Source organism: Numenius arquata, chromosome 3, assembly GCF_964106895.1.
Source record: "Numenius arquata chromosome 3, bNumArq3.hap1.1, whole genome shotgun sequence".
NCBI classification, from domain to species: domain Eukaryota; kingdom Metazoa; phylum Chordata; class Aves; order Charadriiformes; family Scolopacidae; genus Numenius; species Numenius arquata.
Genome location: NC_133578.1, coordinates 54,373,491 through 54,395,346, shown reverse-complemented (window position 1 = coordinate 54,395,346; position 21,856 = coordinate 54,373,491). Strand labels below are relative to the sequence as shown.

The window sequence follows — 21,856 nt, the reverse complement described above, 5'->3', positions numbered from 1 at the left end:
GTTTTGGTCATATTGGTAAAATAAAGATGTAGGCTTAGCTTTTCAAAAGATAACCCTTCTTTTTTCTAATTGAGTCTTTCAGGGTTAGCGTGGGTCCTCTGGCACGTGAAGGACAATAAAGATACACTGACTCCCCCTTGCAGGGGGTTTTGGAGGTTAGGACTCAGAAGTTCCCCCTGAATCCCATCAGACATTTCCTGGCTCTTTGCTGGTGAAGGGCCCGTACCCGTTATCCTCTCGGGCACCCAGCGGCTCCGGCAAGGAGCAGGTCCTGAGCTCTACCCATGACCTGCTGATGCTCAGGGAAGCTTCAGATGTTCCCCTGCGTCCCCAGCTGTCAGGGTCATCCCCACTTTCTTTCAGGGTCAGCACTGCTGCCGCTTCCACTTTATGAAGATCTCAGAAGTTCAGAGAATTTAACAGAATAATCCATCCCAGGCTGTGCCCTTACGGTGTCCACGTACTGCTCGTTTTTTAGACTTCAGTATTATTTTTTTTCTTTCTTCTTTTTCGTTTCTTCTTTCCATTCTTTTCTCTCAGGTAACTATACGCTGTGTACAACAGCACACATAATTAGCACGTGTACCTTTTTTCTTAGCACCTCATTTTACTGCCATCGGCTAACGTGTCATTTTTAGGTGGGCAATGAGACCACCCTATTCACAAGGATTAGTTCCATTGCATTCGAAGGGGCGATGTTTGGGGCTCTCTAATGTGGAGAAAAAGTTGCTTTGGGATTTCTCTGCAGAAACTCATGTGCCTGTGCTGCGTGGACGGGTCTGCACCTGCAGGAAAACACATGAACTTGCTTCTCTGTCCTCAGTTATGAGTATTGAGGCCACCAGGCCACCACGGCTCACACTGTTGTTTGCTGATATGCTGGCGTTGGTGTCAGTGCTGTCACAGGAGCTCCCTTCCTCGTTCTTCCACCTCACCCTCCACGGCCACCCATGTCCACCCCCAGCAGGACATCCCACCGGCTGTGTCAGTACTGCTGTGGGACGCATCACCAAACCAAGCAGTGGCTTGGCTTAAAAACAACTCTGGGGAAAAAGAAAAAAAGGAAAGGTGGGAAATCTTCAGCTGCCATCTCTGCTGAAGTTGATATATCATGAAGTTGTGGCCCCAGGTAAAGGATGGCCATTAGACTGTTACTCCAGTCACGACTCAGGAATCTGTGATCACATGTCCAGACTCAAAGAAAATAAGGCTTCTTTATGATCTTAGATATTTTCCATCTTCTAGATCAATTAGAATTTCTCAGATATACTGAGTTGGTTTCATTTTCCTCCAGGCCCAAAATGATGAAGTTGTTATCCCAATTTTTGGGAAAGGTCAATGCTCCACCAGTGACATTTCTCCTACTGCTCCCGCTCTCCTAATTCGTGCCTATAACTGGTGCTTTCTTACCCAACCTTATCAGCACATTTTAGGGGGGGGGGGAAGGTGGTGAGAGACCTCCTTCAAGCCCACTACTCTCCAGATTTGAATTAAATTTTCTCCCACTCCGTTGGAAACCCTGTCCCTGCCCTCTCACTAGGCAAGCGCAGAGTAAGGCCAGGGTGGGAGAAGCAGTAGGGAGGAGTGGCCCTTCTTTCCCTGGGCACTCTCCATTCCGTGCTCGCTCATCTTCACTGACAAACTGGGCACCAGCCCCTGAGCCAGAGTAACACCCAGGCGGGAGGGCTGGATGAGGCCACGGTGGCTGCTGTTTGTGCAGGGAGAAGTAATGATGTTTTTCCCGAGGTTGCCAACTGCTCCCTGGATCTCTCCATCTTGTGACTTGGTTTTAGAGATGGAGACATTGTCTGCTGCTTCCTTCCCTGTTTCTTATTTCTGCTGTGGCATGGCCTCATGGTGGAGGGGGGCTCATCATCCCCTGCGGAGGGTGCCTGGGTGCCAAACTCTGCCTTGCGTGCCTTCCCCCAGGCTTTAATTCTCAAACACCTGCACGGTAAATGCCCATCCACTCCCAGCTGCTGATTTTAACAAAACAGTGGCTGCACTATATTGTTCAAGGAACTTTGATGCGGCCAAAGCTTTTCCTTCCTCCTAGTGTTGCTTTCACCTGACTTGGACTGGCCCTTTGCCTTTATAAAGGACATTTTACAGACCGCAGACCCCAGGAGTGACCTTCATGGCCCCAGAAGGGAGATTTGGGAGGTGAGAGACAATAGTGCCCATTTCGGCGTGTATTCCTCCCCCGCCCCCAGATCCTTTTTCCACCTAGATTTAAGGACAGAATTTGGGGTCCAATGACCAAAGTGTCTGCCAGAAAGCTTTTTAGGAAATGCAGGTTTTTGGTTTGTTTTTTTTTTTTAAAAAAAGGCACATCACTGAAAAGAACTAGTTTTATAAACTCTTAAGGAAAGCATCGCATTCTCTCCTAATTCGAGAGGAGGTTGCAAGGGTACCCTTGAAAAGAGCTCCCTCTTCTGGAGCTGTGCACGGCTCCCACGTTTTGCAAGATAACATAAAACATGGCATAGCCAGTCAAAAGGAATCACACCCGGGACTTCACAAGGCCCACCGAGCTTTATATTCTTTTGCCAGGATCACATCCAACCAGGTAAAAGTTTAAAAACTTAAAAACAATGTCACAATCTGATGGTAGCAATATGATAACAGCAATGCACCCGAGTGCTGGGACACAGAGAGGAGGAGGAACAAACAAGAAAAGAATGAGATGCAGAATGTAGTTTACTTTTCGGCTGCCAAAGAAAATAACAGTTGGAAGTACACTTCAAAATGGATTAAATTATGCTCTGTAAAGGGCTGAAAGTTATTTTGTTTCAGTAAGTGAAATTGGACTATAGGGACACATCAAAATGTAACATTCTTATACTATTATTTACTATATGTACTATTTATCATACATATTTTATTTATATGTGCTTAATCTAGAAATTATTCCCAGAGGACTTTACAATTAGAGATGGACCAATGTTTGAGTTTCACCTGGGATATTTAAGCTCCACTTAAGTTTGGTGATATTTTTTCTAACATACCTTTATCTTGTCTTTATCTTATTGTTAGCAGCTTAGATTTTAATCTAGGCGCTTAAATTGATCTGTCAATACCTAATGTCCTGGGTTGTTACCCAGTGTCTACACAGAAGAAAAATAGTTGGGATGATGGTGTGCATTTTGACCAAAGGCTGCTTGTCACTGAGAAGGTTATCCTGTTATAAGTATTTTTGTAAGGTGTGTGATCATATAACATAAAAAATTCATCATGGAGGTAGCCATACCAGTAGAAAGGCATAACAGTATATTGCTATAAATTATTTCCCTTATTTTAAATAAGCTCTTTTAATATAACCATACTAGAACAACTGAATACATGTTTTGGCTTGGCTTTTTAGTTTGTTGCTACATATCCCATATCGGCAAAGGCATCAAACCTCCTACAGCCAACAGGCACAACGCTGTCCCACGCTTGCGCTAACCCAGGCAACTCTAGAAAAGCTGTCACGCTAGCTTCATAATTTCCTAAGAAAATATCTGCTGGGGTGCCTTTCTGGTGCCATGTGTCCTAAAAGCATGAAGTCATACCAGCAGAAGACTTGCTGTCCTGTGGGTGGACCCCTGAGCCTCCTCCTGCGGGGGTTATCACAGGGGAACCCCCCAAACTCACACCCTGAGCACCCACATCGCTCATCCCCATAATGCCCAGGAAGGCACCAGCTGAACTGGTGCTCGCTGCTCCTCCCTGAACCCACCCAGGGTGGCTGTCCCAGGCCTGACACCACTGTGGCATCAACTGTTCTTAGCCTGAAACTGAGAACTTCACGTCATAGCCAGCTCGTCTTGTATTCAGCACAGTGATTTTCAAGCTGATGGCTTCCAGAGCCCGCAGGGGGCAGGAGGAGGGTTCCCTGCACTGTGACTCCAAGACTTCAGGGCCAAGCCTAAACCTGCAAACACAGGTGGCCTCAGGCCCAGAGCTATTCCCAAGCTCATAGAATCATAGAATGGTTTGGGTTGGAAGGGACCTCAAAGATCATCGAGTTCCAACCCCCTGCCATGGGCAGGGACACCTCCACTAGAGCAGGTTGCTCAAAGCCCCATCCAGCCTGGCCTTGAACACTTCCAGGGATGGGGCATCCACAGCTTCCCTGGACAACCTGTTCCAGTGCTTCACCACCCTCATAGCAAAGAATTTCCTCCTATTATCTAATCTAAATCTACCCTCTTTCAGTTTAAAAACATTACCCCTTGTCCTATCACTACACTCCCCGATAGAGTCCCTCTTCATCTCTCCTGTAGGCCCCCTTTAGGTACTGGAAGGCCGCTGTAATTCCCCACATCGGCCCTGTGGCAGAAGTGACATCCCCACAGGAGGATGGGAGGCTCAGGCCCCTTGGGACTCTCCTTGCAAGGGGCTTCCTTGACCGGTGCCTGGAGCCTCCCGCACGGCCGTGACAAGGAAAAGGGGCGTTTAAAATCTCTCCGTGAAACACGAGATGGTGAAGTTGAGGGTGTATGGAGGCGGCCGGCCACACGGCCCCAACCAAACCCACTCACTCAAGCCCAGCCGCCATGACGCCCCCCCCCCGCGGCACGTCCGGGTGGCCCCGCCCCGCGCTGCGCTGCGCTGCTGGGCGCAGGCGCATTGGCAGTCGGAGGGAGGTGGCGTGGAGGCCGTGTCGCGAATCTCGCGAGAGCTGCGGCGCGTGCATCCGCGATGCCTTGTGGGAGCTCGGTCCTTTCTGGCGGCCCGGCCATCTTGGCGGCGCGTCTCCGGTGAGTGGGGCTCGGCCGGGGCGGCGCGGGCGGGCGTGGAGGGGCCGTTGCCGGCTGCTAATGCCACCCCCCGTTCACCCCTTTGTTCCAGGTACCGCCCGACCTGACGCGACGTGAGGCAGCAACATGGTGGCCGCGAAGAAGACGGTGAGTTAGAGTCGGCCGCGCCGGCTTCACGTGGCGGCGGCCTGGCCTGCGCTGGCGGCGGGCTCTGCGCGGGAGGGGGCGGCTGAGGGGGGCGGTGAGGCAGAGTGGGCCCCGGCGTGGCCTGGGGCCGGGGGCGGCGGGAGGCCCTGGGCACAGCCGGAGAGTCCTGTCACGGCCCTCGCAGTTCGGGCCGTGCTCTCCTTGCACAGGCTGCCGGCCGCGCCCTGCTGCCGCCTCACCCCGGCTTCTCCGCCCGCAGTTCCCTCCTGTGCACTGTCCCGGGCCTCTTACAGGGGTCCTGTGCTGGCTGGAGGAAGGGGGAGCTGGTGCTGAGTTCCTAGTGCGGGTGGAGCTCGGCTTCTGCATTTCCTGGCATGTTCTGGCCTTTCTCTTAGGGCGACTCTGTCACTTGTGGGTTTTTTGTTAGATGGTGGAGTTCTTCCTTCCTTGCAAATGCACTTACCTGTTGTCATCAGTACTACGGTCTCCTGTTGGAATGTCAGCTCATATTGCATGTGGCTACTTGTTTCTGCTAACCGGTATAACGCTATTAGTGTGCGCCCTAGGAAGAGACATACTCCAAACCTGGCTTAGATTTGCAAGGCAGAAGTAGTATTTACTTGGACTTGACTAGCTGAGCTTTGAAAAGGCCTATCAAATGCACCCAGGTGTTATTGATTAATGTAGATAGCAGCAACAATGCCTTAAGATGTATTTTTCTATTTTAGGACACGTTTGTAAGGGGTGTTTTTATAATGTGGGAAAAACATAGTGTCAGCAACCCCCCTATCCCCAAACTTTCTCATACAGTAGGCTGGGTTTTTTTGTTTTGCTATGCAAATCATAGGGAAATTATTAGAAGATTGCTTGTATTTGGAATTTCTTCATTTTCTTATGTTTTTTGCTGTTTTGCGAAATGTAAAGTAACATAAAATAATGCTTTTCTATGTCTTTTTCAGAAAAAGTCCCTGGAGTCTATAAACTCTAGGCTTCAGCTTGTTATGAAAAGTGGTAAATATGTGCTAGGATACAAACAGACTCTAAAAATGATTCGTCAGGGCAAAGCCAAGTTGGTCATCCTAGCCAACAACTGTCCTGCTTTGAGGTAAGTAGATGTATGGAAAAACCAATTCTCTTTAAAACTCAGGTTCTTTGTATGAGTACAGCATGTACTTCGTGTTAATTGCTACAGCGAATTATTAATGCAGAGTACTTTACTCATATATTCCAGAGTGCTATGAAATAAAAGTGATGGGTTGTTTGGTGTATAGTGCTTTCAGGTCTGGATGTGTTGAAATGCTTCCCAACGTTTTTCTAGCTTTGTAATTCAAATTGATACTGATTTAAAATATTTGAAGCACACAAAATTTGCTGTCCAAGTAAGTTATAAATTTAGGTTCCTGGCCAGTGAAATTGAAAGTGATTGAGAAACAATATTAACCACTAGAATCTCTTGGTGGAAGTCAAAAGAGAAGGGCATATTGATTGATTCTTTTTCTTTTTGTTTTTAAAGAAAAAATACAGAGTTTCTTTCACAGCTAGTGGCAGTCAAATCCCTGGCTACTGAGTATCAGCATTAATAAGGGTTGTTGTTTATGCACTTTGGCTTAGCTCCTACAACCTTTTTGAAGTCTGGAAGTCCTGAAATGGGCATGTGTAGGAGCAGTCTGAAGGATTTGCACTCTAAAAGTGGGTTGCTGTTACATACCTTCGGCATCCTTCTGGGTAAGGGTTCCTGAGCCACAACACAGTAGTGATGTTGTCTGGGAAGGGACAGATGTGTTTTTCTGGGTGCGAAGGAAAACTGTAAAGTTTAAGGGTGTTTGCAGTTAAAGCTGCTCTTGCTGTATTACAGTCAATCAGAATTGTTTGTCAGTACTGTAACACCTAGTTTTTGAATTTCAGAAAATCAGAGATCGAGTACTATGCTATGCTTGCCAAGACTGGTGTCCATCATTATAGCGGCAACAACATCGAATTGGGCACAGCTTGCGGAAAATACTACAGAGTCTGCACACTGGCTATCATCGACCCAGGTATGTCTCTTTTGCAGGAGTGACCAGATGGGTATGTACTAGTCATTCCTCTGCTCACCTGTGAGTAGCAGCAATGAGCAAGTAACGTGCAGGAGTGATGACACACTTTGCTGTCATTTTCCATTGAGTTTAATTCTGAATTACAATTTTCTCTGACCAAGGTCCTGTTCTTTTGTGAGTCCTAGGTTCTTAGAACCTGGAGTTACTGCTGCTTATATTTGTGCGTAGCTCCCATTACTGCTAAACCCTGTGACTGTGTGTTTTGTCTACCTCTCGGTCTGTGAGGAGGTTTCAGTGGCTGGGAAGCAATTTTACAGTATGTGCTTCTGAGCCTGTCAGCTAGAACATGAGCTGGTGCAACATGCTGTGGGCATCAACCTTGTCTGACTGTTTTTATCTAAGACAAAGGATTGTAAGTTGTTTTGCTTCCCAGAATGTTATATATAAAAATAACCTGTATGCAGGTGGAACTAATCCAGGGTTGAAAATTATATTAGGCATTTAAAAACTGTAAATCTGTGTGTAACTACTATGGTTTGGTAGCACTCTTTGTCCCAGAGAGTTGATTTGGTTCTTCATATAGACTGCTAATTAAGTTACTTCTCTCTTTCCAAAATGTTCTAAGAGAAGAATCGATCTTTTGTTTTGTCTGTTGACCAAAATGCATACACACAGATTTAATGATTTCTGTAGTAACTTTCACTGAATGTTCCCCAAGTGACATTGGTTTGAATTCACTATTTTTTCAGAAAACTTTAATTAGCTTGCTTGTATTCAAATACTAGCTGTAAACTTAATTTTCAAAATGTTACTTTTAGGTTTGACTTAGGGGGCGCAGGGGGCTAACTGTGAGCTAAGGAACTGCAAGTAAATATTATAGCTATGTAATGTAATGCGAATATTCTCGCTGTCCTGATATTTTCGTGATCAGGGGAGGCTAGACATTCGCTATATTAAAACTATGCATTGTGTCCTCCAGCACTAGATTGTTGCTCTAGTACTGGTTTTGTAAATGCTAGTGACAGGTGTGTAATTATCGTAAAAACACTGTGTATTGATTAGCAAAATACAGTTACAAGTGTGTTTTTTTATCAAGCTGTGAATATTACTTGCTTTTTTTCCAAACGGACTGTCTTTATATTGCTTTTAACTTGTTTTCTATTTGTAGAGTCAGTGTGTTGTGTGGTTTCTTTGTTTCTTAACTTTTTGACTTACTCCTGAAAACACCTTTCTGTGAGTCCTCTTGTAACAATATATTTTTGTTTTACAGGTGACTCTGACATCATTAGAAGCATGCCAGAACAAGCCAGTGAGAAGTAAATGCTGTAAAGGTGTTATTTCTACAATAAAACTGGTTACAGATCTGTTCTTAGAAAATTTTGTATTATACCTTTGCTGGTTTTAGGGAACAAACTATATAAATGAAGATTCGTTACCACTGCTGTGTTTCCTCTTCTGTTAGAAATAACCTTCACAGGACAAAACTTGTCTGTTTCTTTCTCTAGAAGTTGTGGATGTTGAGAGGTAAGTGGAGTAAGACTTGATCATGGCAAGTATGGTGCCAAATCTCAACAGGCTAGGGCTTCCTTCGGTTTTGGGTTTGGAGTGCTAATGCAAAACCAAGTTGTAATGTGAGGTACAGCAGCAAATTTGGGATGTTGGTGGGGATTCCCCAAGGGTTTACACTAAGAAAAATTCGCACTACTTTTATGAAATCAACCGCAAAGTACTACTGCAAATTATTCCCTTTGTCTTTTCATTCCAAGAGAATATATATCTGTCAAATAGGAAATAGGATAGCTGCTAGACATGATAACATCATACTTTCAATAAGATACCAATTAACTTCTCAGCTGATTTTAAGTTACTCCCTTTTTTTAAATTTTTGAAGATGTGATGTTAGAGGAGTTGGTGTTCTCAAGTCACTGAAGACATTGGTGTCTTACAGATTTGTGCCTGTTCTGTGTGAGACCATGAATGCAGGATGTTCCTTCTTATTAGGGATTATTAATTGAGGTGCCAGTGCTTGGCTGACATGCAATAAAAGAAACACCTGATGAAAATCAGTATGTACCAGTATCCTTGCAGAGCTTGCATTCTGTTTGCCAAAGTGTGCCAAAGCATAAGGTAGCTTTTAAAGCTTGCTGTTACGTATCCACGCACACTCATTAGCTTATCTGAGATCACTTAAATCTAGTTTGGCTGCAACTACTTCTGCTTTTGGTATAGAGTGGGTGAAGTTGTGTATTCCCATTTGGAGATAGTAAAGAGGCAAACCAGTATGTGTCAAAGCAAAGGAGGAAGCACTGGTGTCTCTACCTATTAAGCCACAGATATGGGTGAGTTCAAGAGATAGTTCAGATAACGCTGTTAGTGTGAAAGGGAAATGAGCAGCAAAGTGCAGTTGCCAAGGGGATGGAGTAAAACTTGAAGGCGCTTCAGTTGGCCAGAATGGCTGGAAGCAATTTGCTGGTTTGGTTTGTGTCTTAGTGTTTGACAAACAGGTGTGCAGCTAGTTGTATAGCCCAAAGAATGATTTAATAATTAAAATATTAGTTGCGTTCAGGAAAGGTAGGAAATAGCTTAATGCTGACCAAAGAATGGTGGGGAGAAGTTGCATGGTCTGGATGTGGTAAGAGAAAAACTACTTGAAACTTTGGATTCTGATACCCTGAGAATCCATCAGACTTCCCACTTGCCCGTTTACTTTCATCACAGTTTCAACACAAATGTATAAACCTCTGTTTTTACTTCCAGCTGATTTCAATAGTCTACTCTTGTTGGAAGAGTGTAAGTGAAACCTAATTGCTGTGAATGCTGTCTCAGTTAGTATGTTTTTATATACATATGTATATGTAGAGCTATATATATCCACACAGATAGGGTGCTTTAAATACTAGCAGAGTGAGTGGAGGAGGGAAATACAGAAAAGGAAACCAAATAAATTCATACCCTCAAAGTACTCCAAAACATGGAGGTTTCACTTCAAAAAAATAACAGCATTTTATTATTTTGCATAGCTTATTTCAGTTATTTAGTTCTGCTTAATTAGAATTTTTGCTAGTTACTAAATCGCTTATATAAAATTTTTGATATTTATCTGCAATCAATGAAAGAACACATAGTATATAGATGCAGGGATCCAAAATACTCTTTTTCAATCTTGGAGGACACAAGGATTTGTTATTTTACTTTAAACCAGTTTAAGAAAATAGCTCTGACAAGTTTGTGTGTATAAATATATAGTGTGTATTTTGATCAGTATTTTAGTCTGTTTTCCAAGTCTTCCATTCTCTTCGTCATTTCTTCCAGTAGACAAAAGTTAAGGAAAGGTGACTCCTGATAGCATGCATTAATAGAAGAATGGTGTCAGCTGCCTGATTGCTGTGGTCTGTAAACTTGCTCGTTTCTCCTCTTTGTTACTCTGACTCCCAGTAGTTTCTGATCTAATACTCACCTGTATTTTCTTGTTCTGCTTTGATCACCTGAGTTGAGAAAGCTGTGTGAAGCCATATTCATTAATGGGCATACCTTGACATGGAGTTCAGGCTGCACCTTATTAAAAAGGCTGTTGGTTCTGAAAATTTGCTATCTTCCTCTAATTTAAAGGGGATGCTAAATATTTATCCCAGTTAATGCTGTTTAACAAATGTTTCACTCAATCACATGGAAAACTGAATGTAAGCTATCAGTAGATGATAAAACTGTCTGGAGCTCCATGACTGCAGTAAGAATGTCTGCTCATGATCTTATACTCCTCCCTATGGCAATGTGTGTAGGGTGCTGTTTTTACCAAGCCAGTGGTTTCCAGACAGATGTGGAGTAGAGCACAACAAGCTCCGTGGGACCTGGGGCTGGCTCCATCAGAAATAAGAAGCTGTAACGATGCAAAGCAGTGTACAGCATCGCTGTCTTGATAAGCACCTCCAGCTGACAGCAGTGCTAGGTCTGCTGCAGGAGGAGGTCTGATCTGTACTGTCTACCTAGCCACCTCTCCAAGAGCCATTGTAAGGCTGGAGCTAGGGGAGGCTGAGAGGAAGAGGGGGCCTAGCATCAAGGGAGAACTGAAGCCCACCTTAAAAGGACTAAGTTGCTCTACCCCACTCTTTGCTTGTTAGTCTAGTGTCTTGATTTCAATGTTTTAAGGTCTTGCGCAAGGAAAAATGGACAGCTGGGCATATAAAAGTGGAGTCTTTGACAAGGGGCTGTTAGAAATTGGTTAGGATAGACAGGGAAATTGAATTCAGCCTCTTGAGTTCGCCCAGAACAGCCATGTGCTGCCCTCCCCCCTCATTGTATTGATGATGAGAATACATCCTTGTGCTAGTAATGATCAAGAGTGGGAGTCCTTCTTGGACTCTAAAAAACACTAATCACAGGATTGCCTGCTCAATTTTTAAAGCAAAAAAGCACATGTTGGTAAGCCCTGTTCGATTCTGAGTAAGCTCAAAGTCCCTCATAACCCAGCTACAAGAGATGACAGTAAAGATGCTAAGGCTTCTGCTGAAGAGGGAAGAAGGGGTCTCCTTTCTTGTCAGCATCTAGGTTGGAACTGCATGTGTCTGGATAATGCTCTAAAGGATGTGGGAAATGACCTGGAGACTTTGGAGAAGTCGCTTCAGAGCAGTATAAATGTTGATGAGCATTTGAAGCACTTAGTGATGCGATGGCTTTCTCCCCCTTTTTGAAGTAATTCTACTTTGCATGCAATAATTTAAAATGAGTGAAGTGATCAGAACATGATTCCTTAAGCTACCCATGAAGGATTCACTTGGGAAGGTGGAATACATAGTGAGGCTGGCTGCTGCTGTCACACACAAAAAAAAAAAAAAAAGCTGGAGGTAAGGTTTGAACTGGTAGGCAATGTTTTGCATCAGATTAACAGTCCTCTTTGGTCTTGCCTGCTGTCACGACCACCAAGGGCTCTGCTAGCCTGACTCTGGACGGACTGTTAACTCCACGGGTTCCTCAGTCTGAAGCTGTTCTTGTCTAAGAAGCACACTGTTATGAGCTGTTGGTGTCACTGCACTCTCCTGTGCAGAAAATAAGTGCTTCTTGATCTTGCACACAATTACAAAACTTAAATAATAAGACATCACATCTTCTATTTATTTGATTAGGCAGAAGCAGCTTTCCTGAAGAAAATACAGGATTTTACTGCGTAAATACTGCACGATGCAAAATACTGCAGAAGGTTGTATTGCCAATTCGCTGCTGTTGTCTCTCAAGTCACCTGGTGGATGTTACAGATAGTGTAGAAGCTACTGTGCTAACAGCTCCCTTGAAAAGATAAACTTGTGTGTGTGGGAAAAGCTATTGATCTCCACTTTGCCAATTTTTATTTGTGTATTTGTTTATGCAAAATTATCAGACCTCAGTCCTCCAAATTCCTCTTCATTTGGAGTATTGTTTTAAATGACTCGCTGCATCAGGCAGTTCAGAAGGGAAGCATCTCCTGTATTCTGACTCCTGTAGCCAAGAAATGCTATTTTGGTACCATCTGAAGAATTAATTCAAAGCAAAGAGTGTTAGTCCTGAATTTGCCCAGCCGTTTCTTTGCTGTCCCTGAAGGTGTTTACTGTTAGGGATTATTAAAGTTTAAGATCCTTATATATCCTGATATTTTGGTCCCTTCTATGAAGGAGAGGGAGATTTCAAGTCTTAAAAGCCTTGCTTCTTGGAGAGTACATTATCTAGTAAGTAGTTTAGCTTTTCATTATACTGGTTTGAGCTACAGAGGCAGCTTAGACTTGATGCGTTATAATTATCATTTCTCTTAACCTGTCCCCCTTGTCTTACACGTGAAAAACAATTATTCTGAAAGGATATATCGTTGGGTGAGTCTTTGTACTTCATTGGTTGCATAGTTCTGGAATGTCACAAGGTTTTCACATTTGCACTGGTCTTTATCTTTTGAAGATTTTGCTGAAAAAGAGAAACGGTGAAACAGACTAAATGCTGAATAAATCAAATGGGGTGGGGGAGGAAATGACAAGGACTTGTAAATGCAGAGCAGGTTTAATACAGCTTCCTGTTCTCAAAACAGGTCAACATCCAAAGGAACGCTCTGGGGCAGATTTTGTAAATATGGTAAAATAGCATGTAACACTTAGGCCTATATATTCAAAGAGCAGTCTGGATTATTCTAAACAAAGGTCACCTGATTACCTGTTGTTCTTGTTGAGTGAGTGTGACTGTCTTCAAAAAGATACTTGTGGTGTACTGCAAGATTGGGACAGGCAATGACATCTGTGATGGCTATTGTGGTTGATTCAGGTCCTGCAGGAAACCCCCCAAAAGTCTAAAAATCAAGCCCACTTCACTTAATTATACAGGTTGGTTTTTTTCTACTCACATGCAGTTTTCCTTAATTAGTGAGTAATCTCACTGATTGCAGTGAGGATCATTCATGGAGAGAACTAGGGATACAAAGATGTGAAGGAACCGAGCCGTTAGCCTGTATTTACTGTATACGGGATTTAAGTTGCAGGTTGCAGAATTGAAAGGGAGTTGTGAAGGTTCCCGTGAGAAACAGAAGTGATTGGAAGCTGAACATGCTTTAAAATACCAAGCACAGTGTTGAAATACAAGTTTCCCCATGAAGTATTTCATTTAGATGGTGTAAGGAGTATGCGGCCATGCGTTTGTTACAGTGCATCTCAAATTTTGTTGGTACAAAGCAGATTTGAATTCAGAACAGAGGGTGGCTTAGGGGGTGGGTGGGAAGGGGAATGGGACAAACAGTTCTCTCGGAGAGGAATTGTTAGGGTTCTATACAGAAGGCAGCATGAAGAGGCAACTTAGTAATGGTCAAGGGAGACAGCAAAACACTTGAGTTAAAACAGCCAACCTGAAGGCTGTGGACCAGTCTTGTGAAACTTCCCAGATGCTGGATCCTGCTGGTGAGCTGACTCTTTCAAGGCTGGTAGAAAGAAATTGCCGCAGGAAGTGAGATAACAATAAAAATGTTCACATTCCCTAGAAATGGAGATTTTTTTAGCAGTAACTTGGTGTTTCTGTCTGTCATTCACATGGAGAATGCCTCATACCTGTGCAGTTTAGAAGAGGTCCAGTGTTGATGGAAACTCCAGGACTCACCCTTCAACTCGGGTTATCAGAGGAACTCTTCCTAACCCAGAAGTGCTTTAGGAATAGATTAATAGTAGTGAAGCAATCAGAAATGACAGCAACCTACTTTGTGTCCTTTAGTGAAAATTCTTGCATGTTTCATTGTCATCCATCAGTCCTTTGGGGTGAATAAGAATAAAAACTGCTTGAAAAAGGAAGAAATTTCTTGGTCTCCGTCAATTTTCTGCTTTATAATAGAAAATACTGATCAGGGAGTTGGGAGTGTTCAGGTGAGAAGGGCATGGTAGAGTTTATTTGATGCACCACGGTTATAAACAAAAATACAAGTTTCTGATTCATGAAGTGCGGGCTTTAAAATGTAGGAATTTATTTCAGACTCCACATGCCCATCTTTTTAGTCAAAGGGTGTCTGGAGAGAAATGGAAGCTATTTTACATGTAGGTATAACCTCTTCGAGTCGTTCTGTGCAGTACCCCTTGTTTGCCGCAAGAGGGTAATGCAGAGGCAGCTTTGGTTCCTTAAGAATGCGTTCCTGTCTAGAAAATAAATGCTTCATCTTCAATTAACTGTGGAGCCCTTAATGGCCCAGATGAGCTGAAGAACATACATTTAACAACGGCACGACTTGATCAACTGTGCCAGGGGGGCGGATGGAGCATCTGGGACTCCCTCCAGCAAATATACCCAGAGTTCCTTCACTGAAAGTGAATGTGAGGGTAAACGGTGATGGTGCAAACTCTCCTGATACGCCATGAAGATGCAGTAGGGAGATGGAAGATGCTTCTGGGCCCGGTAGGTTTGTTATAGCTATTGGGATCTCTGGTATAGTGGATTTTGACAGATGGATGATAATATGCAGCTGTGCTAAGATGCACTGGGAAGGAGATGAGACCCTCTGGGTGGGGGCTGGAATGCCTGAGCACGAGGAACAGGGAATGAACAGAGATGAATGGCTCAGTAAGAAGACCAGAGTTCAGTGGGCAGATGATATATATAAATAAAATATATTTTTAAAAATAAATAAAAAATATATTATATATATAAATAAAATATATTTTTAAAAATAAATAAAAAATATATTTTATATATTATACATAATATATATAAAATATATAATATGTATATATATATCAAAAAGTCTGGGAACCAGCTGGTGGGAGAAGAGTTTGAAGAAGAGTTCAGGGCAGAGAGGTGTGGGATGAGGTGACAAGGTAAGGAATGAAACAAACTGGGTGAGGAGTCTAGCAGAAGAATGATCACCTGGGAACAAGGATGGTGAGATTTCCAGTGTAGGAGGGAAGAAATGGGTAGATGAACCTTGAGTGTTTGACCCTGGGTAATGACTTGCTCTAGGAAGGAGCCTAGAAGGTTGCTCTAGACGGTTCCTCTGTCTAGGAAGGGCAGAGGAACTAACATGAAAAGTTTGAGCTTTGGACACTGGGCTGGTATAGACAAGAAATTAGGAGTCAGATGTGAGGGACGGGATAGACTGGTAGAAGTGTGGCAGAAGGTCTCCAGTTGGGGAGAAATTGGTTGGGGGCCAAAGATTTTTGATCTCATCACCTTTGTGAAGCTGTGCATAATCAGACAAGTAGCGACAGAGGCTGCTAACCCTAACTCTGAGTCCCTTGGTGAAGTCAGTGCAGTGAACAAAAATATTCGGATTTGTTGGGGAGCAATGCTGAAGTTGGGTGTTTGTTTTTAGTGTTCTAACAAAACATAAGTATTTTATTAGGAAAAGTCTGTGAGAAAGTGTTCTTCAAAAAAGTGTGTCTTCAAAAGCAGTGGCTGACTATTTGTAGCAGTGAAAATGATCCACAATTTGGAAGGAGAACAGAATGTTAACCAGCAGGCTGCTGAGGACTGTCATCTGATCAGAAATGGGGGCTTGCGACAAAAATAGTATGTGACCATGTAATTAAAGGCTTCCATAACGCACATGCTCAGAACGGGGATGAAGAGGCAATCATGATGAGTGTGTATTATATATGACATTGCTGTAGAAGCATTGTTAGTGCTTCTGGTCAGATGAGAAATGAACATTAACCAAAGCGATGAATGGGAACCTTCTGACTGAATTTCTGACTGAAATTCTGACTGAATTCCTGACTGAATTCCCCTCAATAAGAGGCAAAAGAGAAAACCACCTTTTTTTTTTTTTTTTGCTACTAGTCATCAAGAATAATTAATAGTGGTCAGCAGCTATTCTACAAGGCTGATGCTTTCTTGCAGAATAAAAGGAAAAAACCTTACCCCAAAAGAGATTTGGAGGGCTCCTGTTTTACTTGGTAATGTGCAGCCCATCCACAGCTGGGACTGGGAGTGAGAGGCTTTGTCAGTGGAATCCATGAGGTTCAGAGGGTCTCCCACTGCCTTCATAGGCTGGAGCCTCAGAAGCCCTCAGCTAAGGACCAAGGCTGGAGTAAAAGTTAAATTACTGCTGTTGCAAAGGAGGGAAATAATTTAGGCTGTAAACCAAAACAGAGGAAGGGGAAAAAAAAAAAAACAAAAACCCACAAACTTTCTGCTTGTGTAAGAGGCTTGGAGGCAGAACTTCTGGTGGAGCGAGTCGATGAGCAATAGGTAGTCCTGGAGTGTCCAGAAAAACAAGGCTGGGTCAGTCCTCAGCTCACAGGTGTGAGGCATTGCCTGTTGGTGAGAGAGGAGGAGGACAGAAGCCAAGAGGCACCAGCTCTGCCCACTTACTAGTGGTGTAGTCTAGGAACTGCCACAAAGGGGCAGGATTTACTTATTTATCATATGGTAAGGAGTCAGGTTAAAAAAAAAAAAAAAAAAAAAAAAGGAAAGGAAAATCGTAGTTGCTAAACACCGCTGTGGGCACCTGAGGGATGCATTTCCATCACCGAGCTCTGGGGTTTGCTAATGAGTGAGAATTATTATACTGGTTGCCAGATACTTTTGGCTTTGGCATCTCCCCAAGCTTTTAAGATGACATGCTGTCATCAGCAGATTATCTGCCTCATAAGAAGGTTAATTTAACAGACTTAGTTTCACGTTATCTTAGTATTTTGGATTTCAGAAAGGTGGAACTAGGACTTCTCAGGACTGAATCACAAAGAATATACAAGCTAGAAAACATTCTAATATTCTTTTTTTTTTTTTTTTTCAGATTCTTCCTTGACATCTGTATGAGGAAGAATTGCACTGCTGCTTGCCAGCCAATTTTACACAGTATCGTTAAAGAAGAAAATAAAACCTGTTGGCATTTAATTCCAAGAAAAACAACCAAATAGAAGCTAGTGAAAATGAAATCATCTTGCGCAATTCTAGTGCTATGACTAATATTATTCACAGTGACGCTTCTGAATTTTACTTCAGGTACCAATCTGAACATACAAACAGACTTACTGTCCTCTCTCTGGCTGAACAGCTTTCATCCCAGCTCACATTCCCCTGTCCCCTTGCAGAACTTCAGCTGGGAATGTTTTTATAGAGGCCGCTTGTGCCAGAGTGAGGAAGGGTGCCTTCTGGAACAAACCTTCCACTTCTGTGGAGCAAAACTTGGAGCTTATGCATAACTGAGATCCACTCTTTGTAGCTGTGACTGTATGTTCAGGGAACTATTTTTAGTCTTCTATAAATACGCACAACAGCTCTTGATGATTTGTTTTGCTGTGGTTTAGGTTTTTGCCACTGGTCTTAAAGAGTAATTTTTTTATTCTCATTAAGACATTAAAAATCCCTGATTATTTTCCCACATTCCTAATGAAGTAGATCATGCTTTTTTGGCAGGGTGGGGTTTGGTGCGTGGCTGACTTAACTGTAGAAAAAGAAAGGGGAGGGAGCAATTGATTCTTCTGGGCACAGAAGCATATATTTTATGCAACCTTTATGAAAATAAAGGAAGGACAATTATTATATACCTTTCTGTGGTGATAGATTAGGGGTATATATTCCTCACATATTAAAGGGCAGAAAAATTACCTTGAGTGACTTATGCCTTGCAATATCTGACACCAATGATCTATGACTTATGGTATGACACTAGTTATCCTTTTAGGACTGCAAAAAATCTATAAGAATTAATTCTTCTATCTCAATGAAAGTGGAATACTGTTACCTTCACAGATTCGGGCTCTTAGCTCTTCACTTATGTCCTCCATAGCTGTGAAATCCTCAGCATAAAAGAGATGTTTATATGATGGCTCAGAAGCAATTTCCAGCAGTTCTTCCTCAATTGCTTTTCCTATTCCAATGGCATAGATAATTATACCTAGGTTCAAAAGAAATTGCACATAATTATTACATCAGCAGTTCTAAACCCTTGCTCCTCCATGAAAGGAAAATATGAGCATTAGTCAAGAGAGAGAAATGGAGAGCACAAGAAATGTATATGCTCTGTAACTTCAAAATCTGTTTTGAACAGACTTAATATCCATTAGGTTTTGAGAGACGTGCAGAAACTATCTACTTGGCTGTAATTTAACAGTTTTTAAGTTAAAGAGATGACAGTTGCCTGGCCGCTACTGATAGTAAATGAACCCAGAAAGATCACTGCAAAACAGTGTTTGTATGTCTCTGTATACATAGGGTGTGTGCAATAAAGCTAATTACTGGGTTGATGGGAAGACCTATTATATATTAGAAAATAGGGCAGAATCCTGAAAAACGGCAGTATTTTTCTTAGAAAAATATGAATACTTAGTGTTTCATTGAAATCCTCAGAGCACACTGAGATGAGATTCTTGCACTCTAAGGGACACTGGTGGGCTGGGAGGCACTGCACAGTCACCCAGACCTATCAGGGTAAGAACAGGGGAAAAAATCAATGATTTGTGGGGCTAGGAGAGGAAGAGCCTTAAACAGGGATGCTTGGGACAAGCATTTCCTCAGCAGAGGTGCTAGGGAGAAAGTAAATGAGGATTTGTAGTTTTCTTCCCTCTGAAAGCAGGGAAGGAGAAAGTGGTTCGCAGCCCTCTCACCAGACAGACTTTAAACAAGCAAAGAATACAAAACATAGTGATCTGCAATATCGCCTTTTTCAGCAGTTGTTATTTAATTCTTGTGAGCATATGATCTGATACATTTCTCTTTACGTCAGATCTGGCTTAAAAAGTGTCCAGAACTATTACTGACTTTGTGATTCATAATACAATTATGAGCTTCATAGTATTTCAAGCTCTTTTAAAAAATTCAACCAGCTACTGTCCCAGCTGGTTGATTTCAGATAAAACAGGATGAGGAGGTTTGATAATGCTTTATTATCATGGGGTAATAACAGCTACACACTCACTGAATTGCAACTTTAACCTTTTTGCTGAAGAATCCTGCATCTGATAGCATCATAAAATATGCATTTTCCAACTCTTCAACATTTAACGTAAGCATTTCCTTTCTTTCGTCACGAATCTGCCTACCATTGCACTTTAGCCAGGAAAGTAAAACATTCACCAGAAGCTGATTCAGTTTAATGAATGGACCAGTCTGCTGAGGGCTGTTGCTTTTTAAAGACTTGGAGATATCAGTGATAAAGCATTCAAGGCCAATTTCATATTCAGCATTACTGCATTGCCTACGCTGCAATTACACAGGGGATGGATTTTGCTTGTAGCGTTACAAATCTCAGTGGAAGCAGGCCGGAGCTCAGGCTTCATTCAGCAAGTAAGCAAGGTTGGCTTATACTTCTTTCCTTCTTCAGTCCTATAAATCCTCCATGTACTTTCCCAGATCTCACTAGTTATGTATACAGTTTCGGTTTTGGTTTTAAAATTTTAAAAAACAGTTTGTTTTTATCTCATTGTAATGGCAACAGTGTTAGCACATGGTCTTCTCATATGCTTGGACATTTTTCCCTTTTCTCCTTACTGAGAGGTATCAGTCCTGACCAATGCTACACTAATCGCGTATCAAGCTATGATTGATACATCAAGTCAATAAAACAAGAACAGAAAGAAAGATGTGCAGCATCTTCTAAAGCTGTTTTCTCTGTTTGGTGGGATATAAGCCATGGTTCTTAAAGCATTTTCTCATAAAACAAATTGTTTTGCAAAGAAAAATGGATCCTTTATTTTCTTGAGAGGTTTTGAAAATTTTCAATTGACTCTACTAAACAACTGAAAAGTTTCTGATTTATGGTACAGGTGTCCCAGAAGATCCATTTCTGCCCAGACAAATTCTAAATTAAAAATCAGAAATTTTCAGTTACATTTCAGCATATCATCTGATAAGGCACATAGAAACAGGAAGATAGACACCACTACAGCTATATCCTTTCGTAAAGAACACCCATCTTTCTTCCAGAACACCATCTGCACTATAAAATTGGATAAAAAAACAAAATATATGTAAATAAAAATATAACACAACCAGTTATTACCATAGTATTTCTCAGGAGGATAGACTGCTATATTTTGAAGATGCAAGTTAGGGGTTTTCTTTAATTATTTTCTTAAATTTTTTTGATGAAGTTCCCAGTGTTCCTAAATCTGTGTCAAATGTCTACTCTTAATGGGTCTGTTCAGGGGACTGCACGTCATCCAAGATTGGTAGTACCACAGGTTGACCTGTGGATGGCATGGAACCCCAGTGGTGAGACATTCATCACGGGTCCCACACTAGAGACGACATAATGCCTTCTAGCAAAGGCTCCTGTGAACACCAAAGGTCCCATGTTCTGCTACAGTGGTCACTGTACTAGCCAGACTGCTACGGCATACGCTCTCTTGATTAGCACATACCGTGGTACTTCCATACTATCACCCCATCTTATTTCTAACAATATTTGCCTTTTAGAATGAGCCAAAAACATCTCCACTTACCATTTCGCTTTGCTCTAGCAGCCCACTCAGAGACTTCATCTTGGGCTCGTCCATCCGTAAACACAATGGAGATTCGAGGGACATTTGCTGAAAATGGTCTTGCTCCCTCTGCTTCTGTGAAGCTTCTCTCAAACATTTGCTTCAGAGCCAGTCCTGTCATGGAACCTCGCCCCATGTATTTCATTTGCGATACAGCTTTCTTCATGTCTTTGGCTGAGCTGAACTGCCTTAACGTAAACTCTGTGCGAACTTCAGTGGAATACTGAAGCAAACCAACGCGAGCAGCTTTGGGTGAAATCTCAAGTGAATCCAAGACTCCCGAGACAAATTGTTTTACAATTTCAAAGTTATCCTCTCCGAGACTTTTTGATCCATCAATCACAAACACCAGGTCAAGTGGGCCATCAGTGCATACTGTGAAGTGAGCAGCAGAGTGTCCAGATCATGAAAAAACTCCACACAGCTGTAAAAGGGACCTAGGTACCCGGGGACTGGATAAAATCAGAGATGATCTAGAGTACCTTGTTCCTGGATCATCCAACTTTGCCAGTGCATCTAAAGATGTTGTGTACGGTCTATATCAAAAGCTAACAGTGTGCCTATTACCGAGAGTTTAACAAAAATATAACCACAGTGACTACTTACTGAGACATACTACTTTGCAGAATACTACAACTCTTAAAAATACAGCAACAAACAGCCAATTGTTTTGAGTTTTTGAGTGAGAAGAGAAGGGTCAGGTAGCCTGCCCTAGAGCTTAGCATGAAGTTCAAGTCTGGAGATGAAATTCAGACAACGTGCATGTTTTGTGCCCCTATAGGTTTAAATTTGTGCTATAAAAACCAGCTAAAAAACTATAGGTGAGAGAGTATATGCTAGAAATGTGCCTAGCTGCTAATCATGGATCAGAATTGTTGATGTAAGTATTTCTGCTTTATCTCAACCCACGAGTTTTCTCACTTTTACTTTTCTGATTCTCTCCTCAATCCCAGTGGCAGGAGTGAGCAAGCGGCTGCATGGTCCTATCTGCCAACTGGGGTTAAACCACGACAACCCATTA

At 42.5% G+C, this 21,856-nt stretch overlaps 2 protein-coding genes and 1 non-coding gene across 3 annotated transcripts in view; 2 read left to right on the top strand and 1 right to left on the bottom strand.

Moving 5' to 3' along the window:
- Positions 1-4,619: 4,619 nt before the first annotated feature.
- On the top strand, positions 4,620-9,288 carry RPL30 (ribosomal protein L30). The gene is made up of 5 exons (XM_074145828.1): positions 4,620-4,745; positions 4,837-4,892; positions 5,852-5,997; positions 6,798-6,928; positions 8,199-9,288. The coding sequence occupies exons 2-5, from the start codon at positions 4,872-4,874 to the stop codon at positions 8,246-8,248; spliced, it is 348 nt and encodes a 115-aa protein (XP_074001929.1). The 5' UTR covers positions 4,620-4,745; positions 4,837-4,871; the 3' UTR covers positions 8,249-9,288.
- LOC141463587 (small nucleolar RNA SNORA72) lies at positions 7,821-7,955 on the top strand. The gene has a single exon (XR_012463237.1). It is a non-coding gene; the product is annotated as a small nucleolar RNA SNORA72 (small nucleolar RNA).
- The window catches only part of MATN2 (matrilin 2), a 65,455-nt gene continuing 52,271 nt past the window's right edge, over positions 8,673-21,856 (bottom strand). The window contains exons 21-26 of the mRNA XM_074145827.1: positions 20,797-21,210; positions 18,099-18,251; positions 13,779-13,850; positions 13,097-13,207; positions 12,758-12,853; positions 8,673-10,239 (exon numbers count right to left, since the gene is read on the bottom strand). Of these exons, the coding sequence (XP_074001928.1) occupies positions 10,187-10,239; positions 12,758-12,853; positions 13,097-13,207; positions 13,779-13,850; positions 18,099-18,251; positions 20,797-21,210 (899 nt within the window). The 3' untranslated portion in view covers positions 8,673-10,186. The remainder of the gene's footprint in view (positions 10,240-12,757; positions 12,854-13,096; positions 13,208-13,778; positions 13,851-18,098; positions 18,252-20,796; positions 21,211-21,856) is intronic.

Coding starts and splice junctions, on each gene's coding strand:
- RPL30 (XM_074145828.1), top strand. CDS start 4,872: ATGGTGGCCGCGAAGAAGACG. Junction 4,893..5,851: donor TGGTGGCCGCGAAGAAGACG/GTGAGTTAGAGT, acceptor TGTCTTTTTCAG/AAAAAGTCCCTGGAGTCTAT. Junction 5,998..6,797: donor AACAACTGTCCTGCTTTGAG/GTAAGTAGATGT, acceptor TTTGAATTTCAG/AAAATCAGAGATCGAGTACT.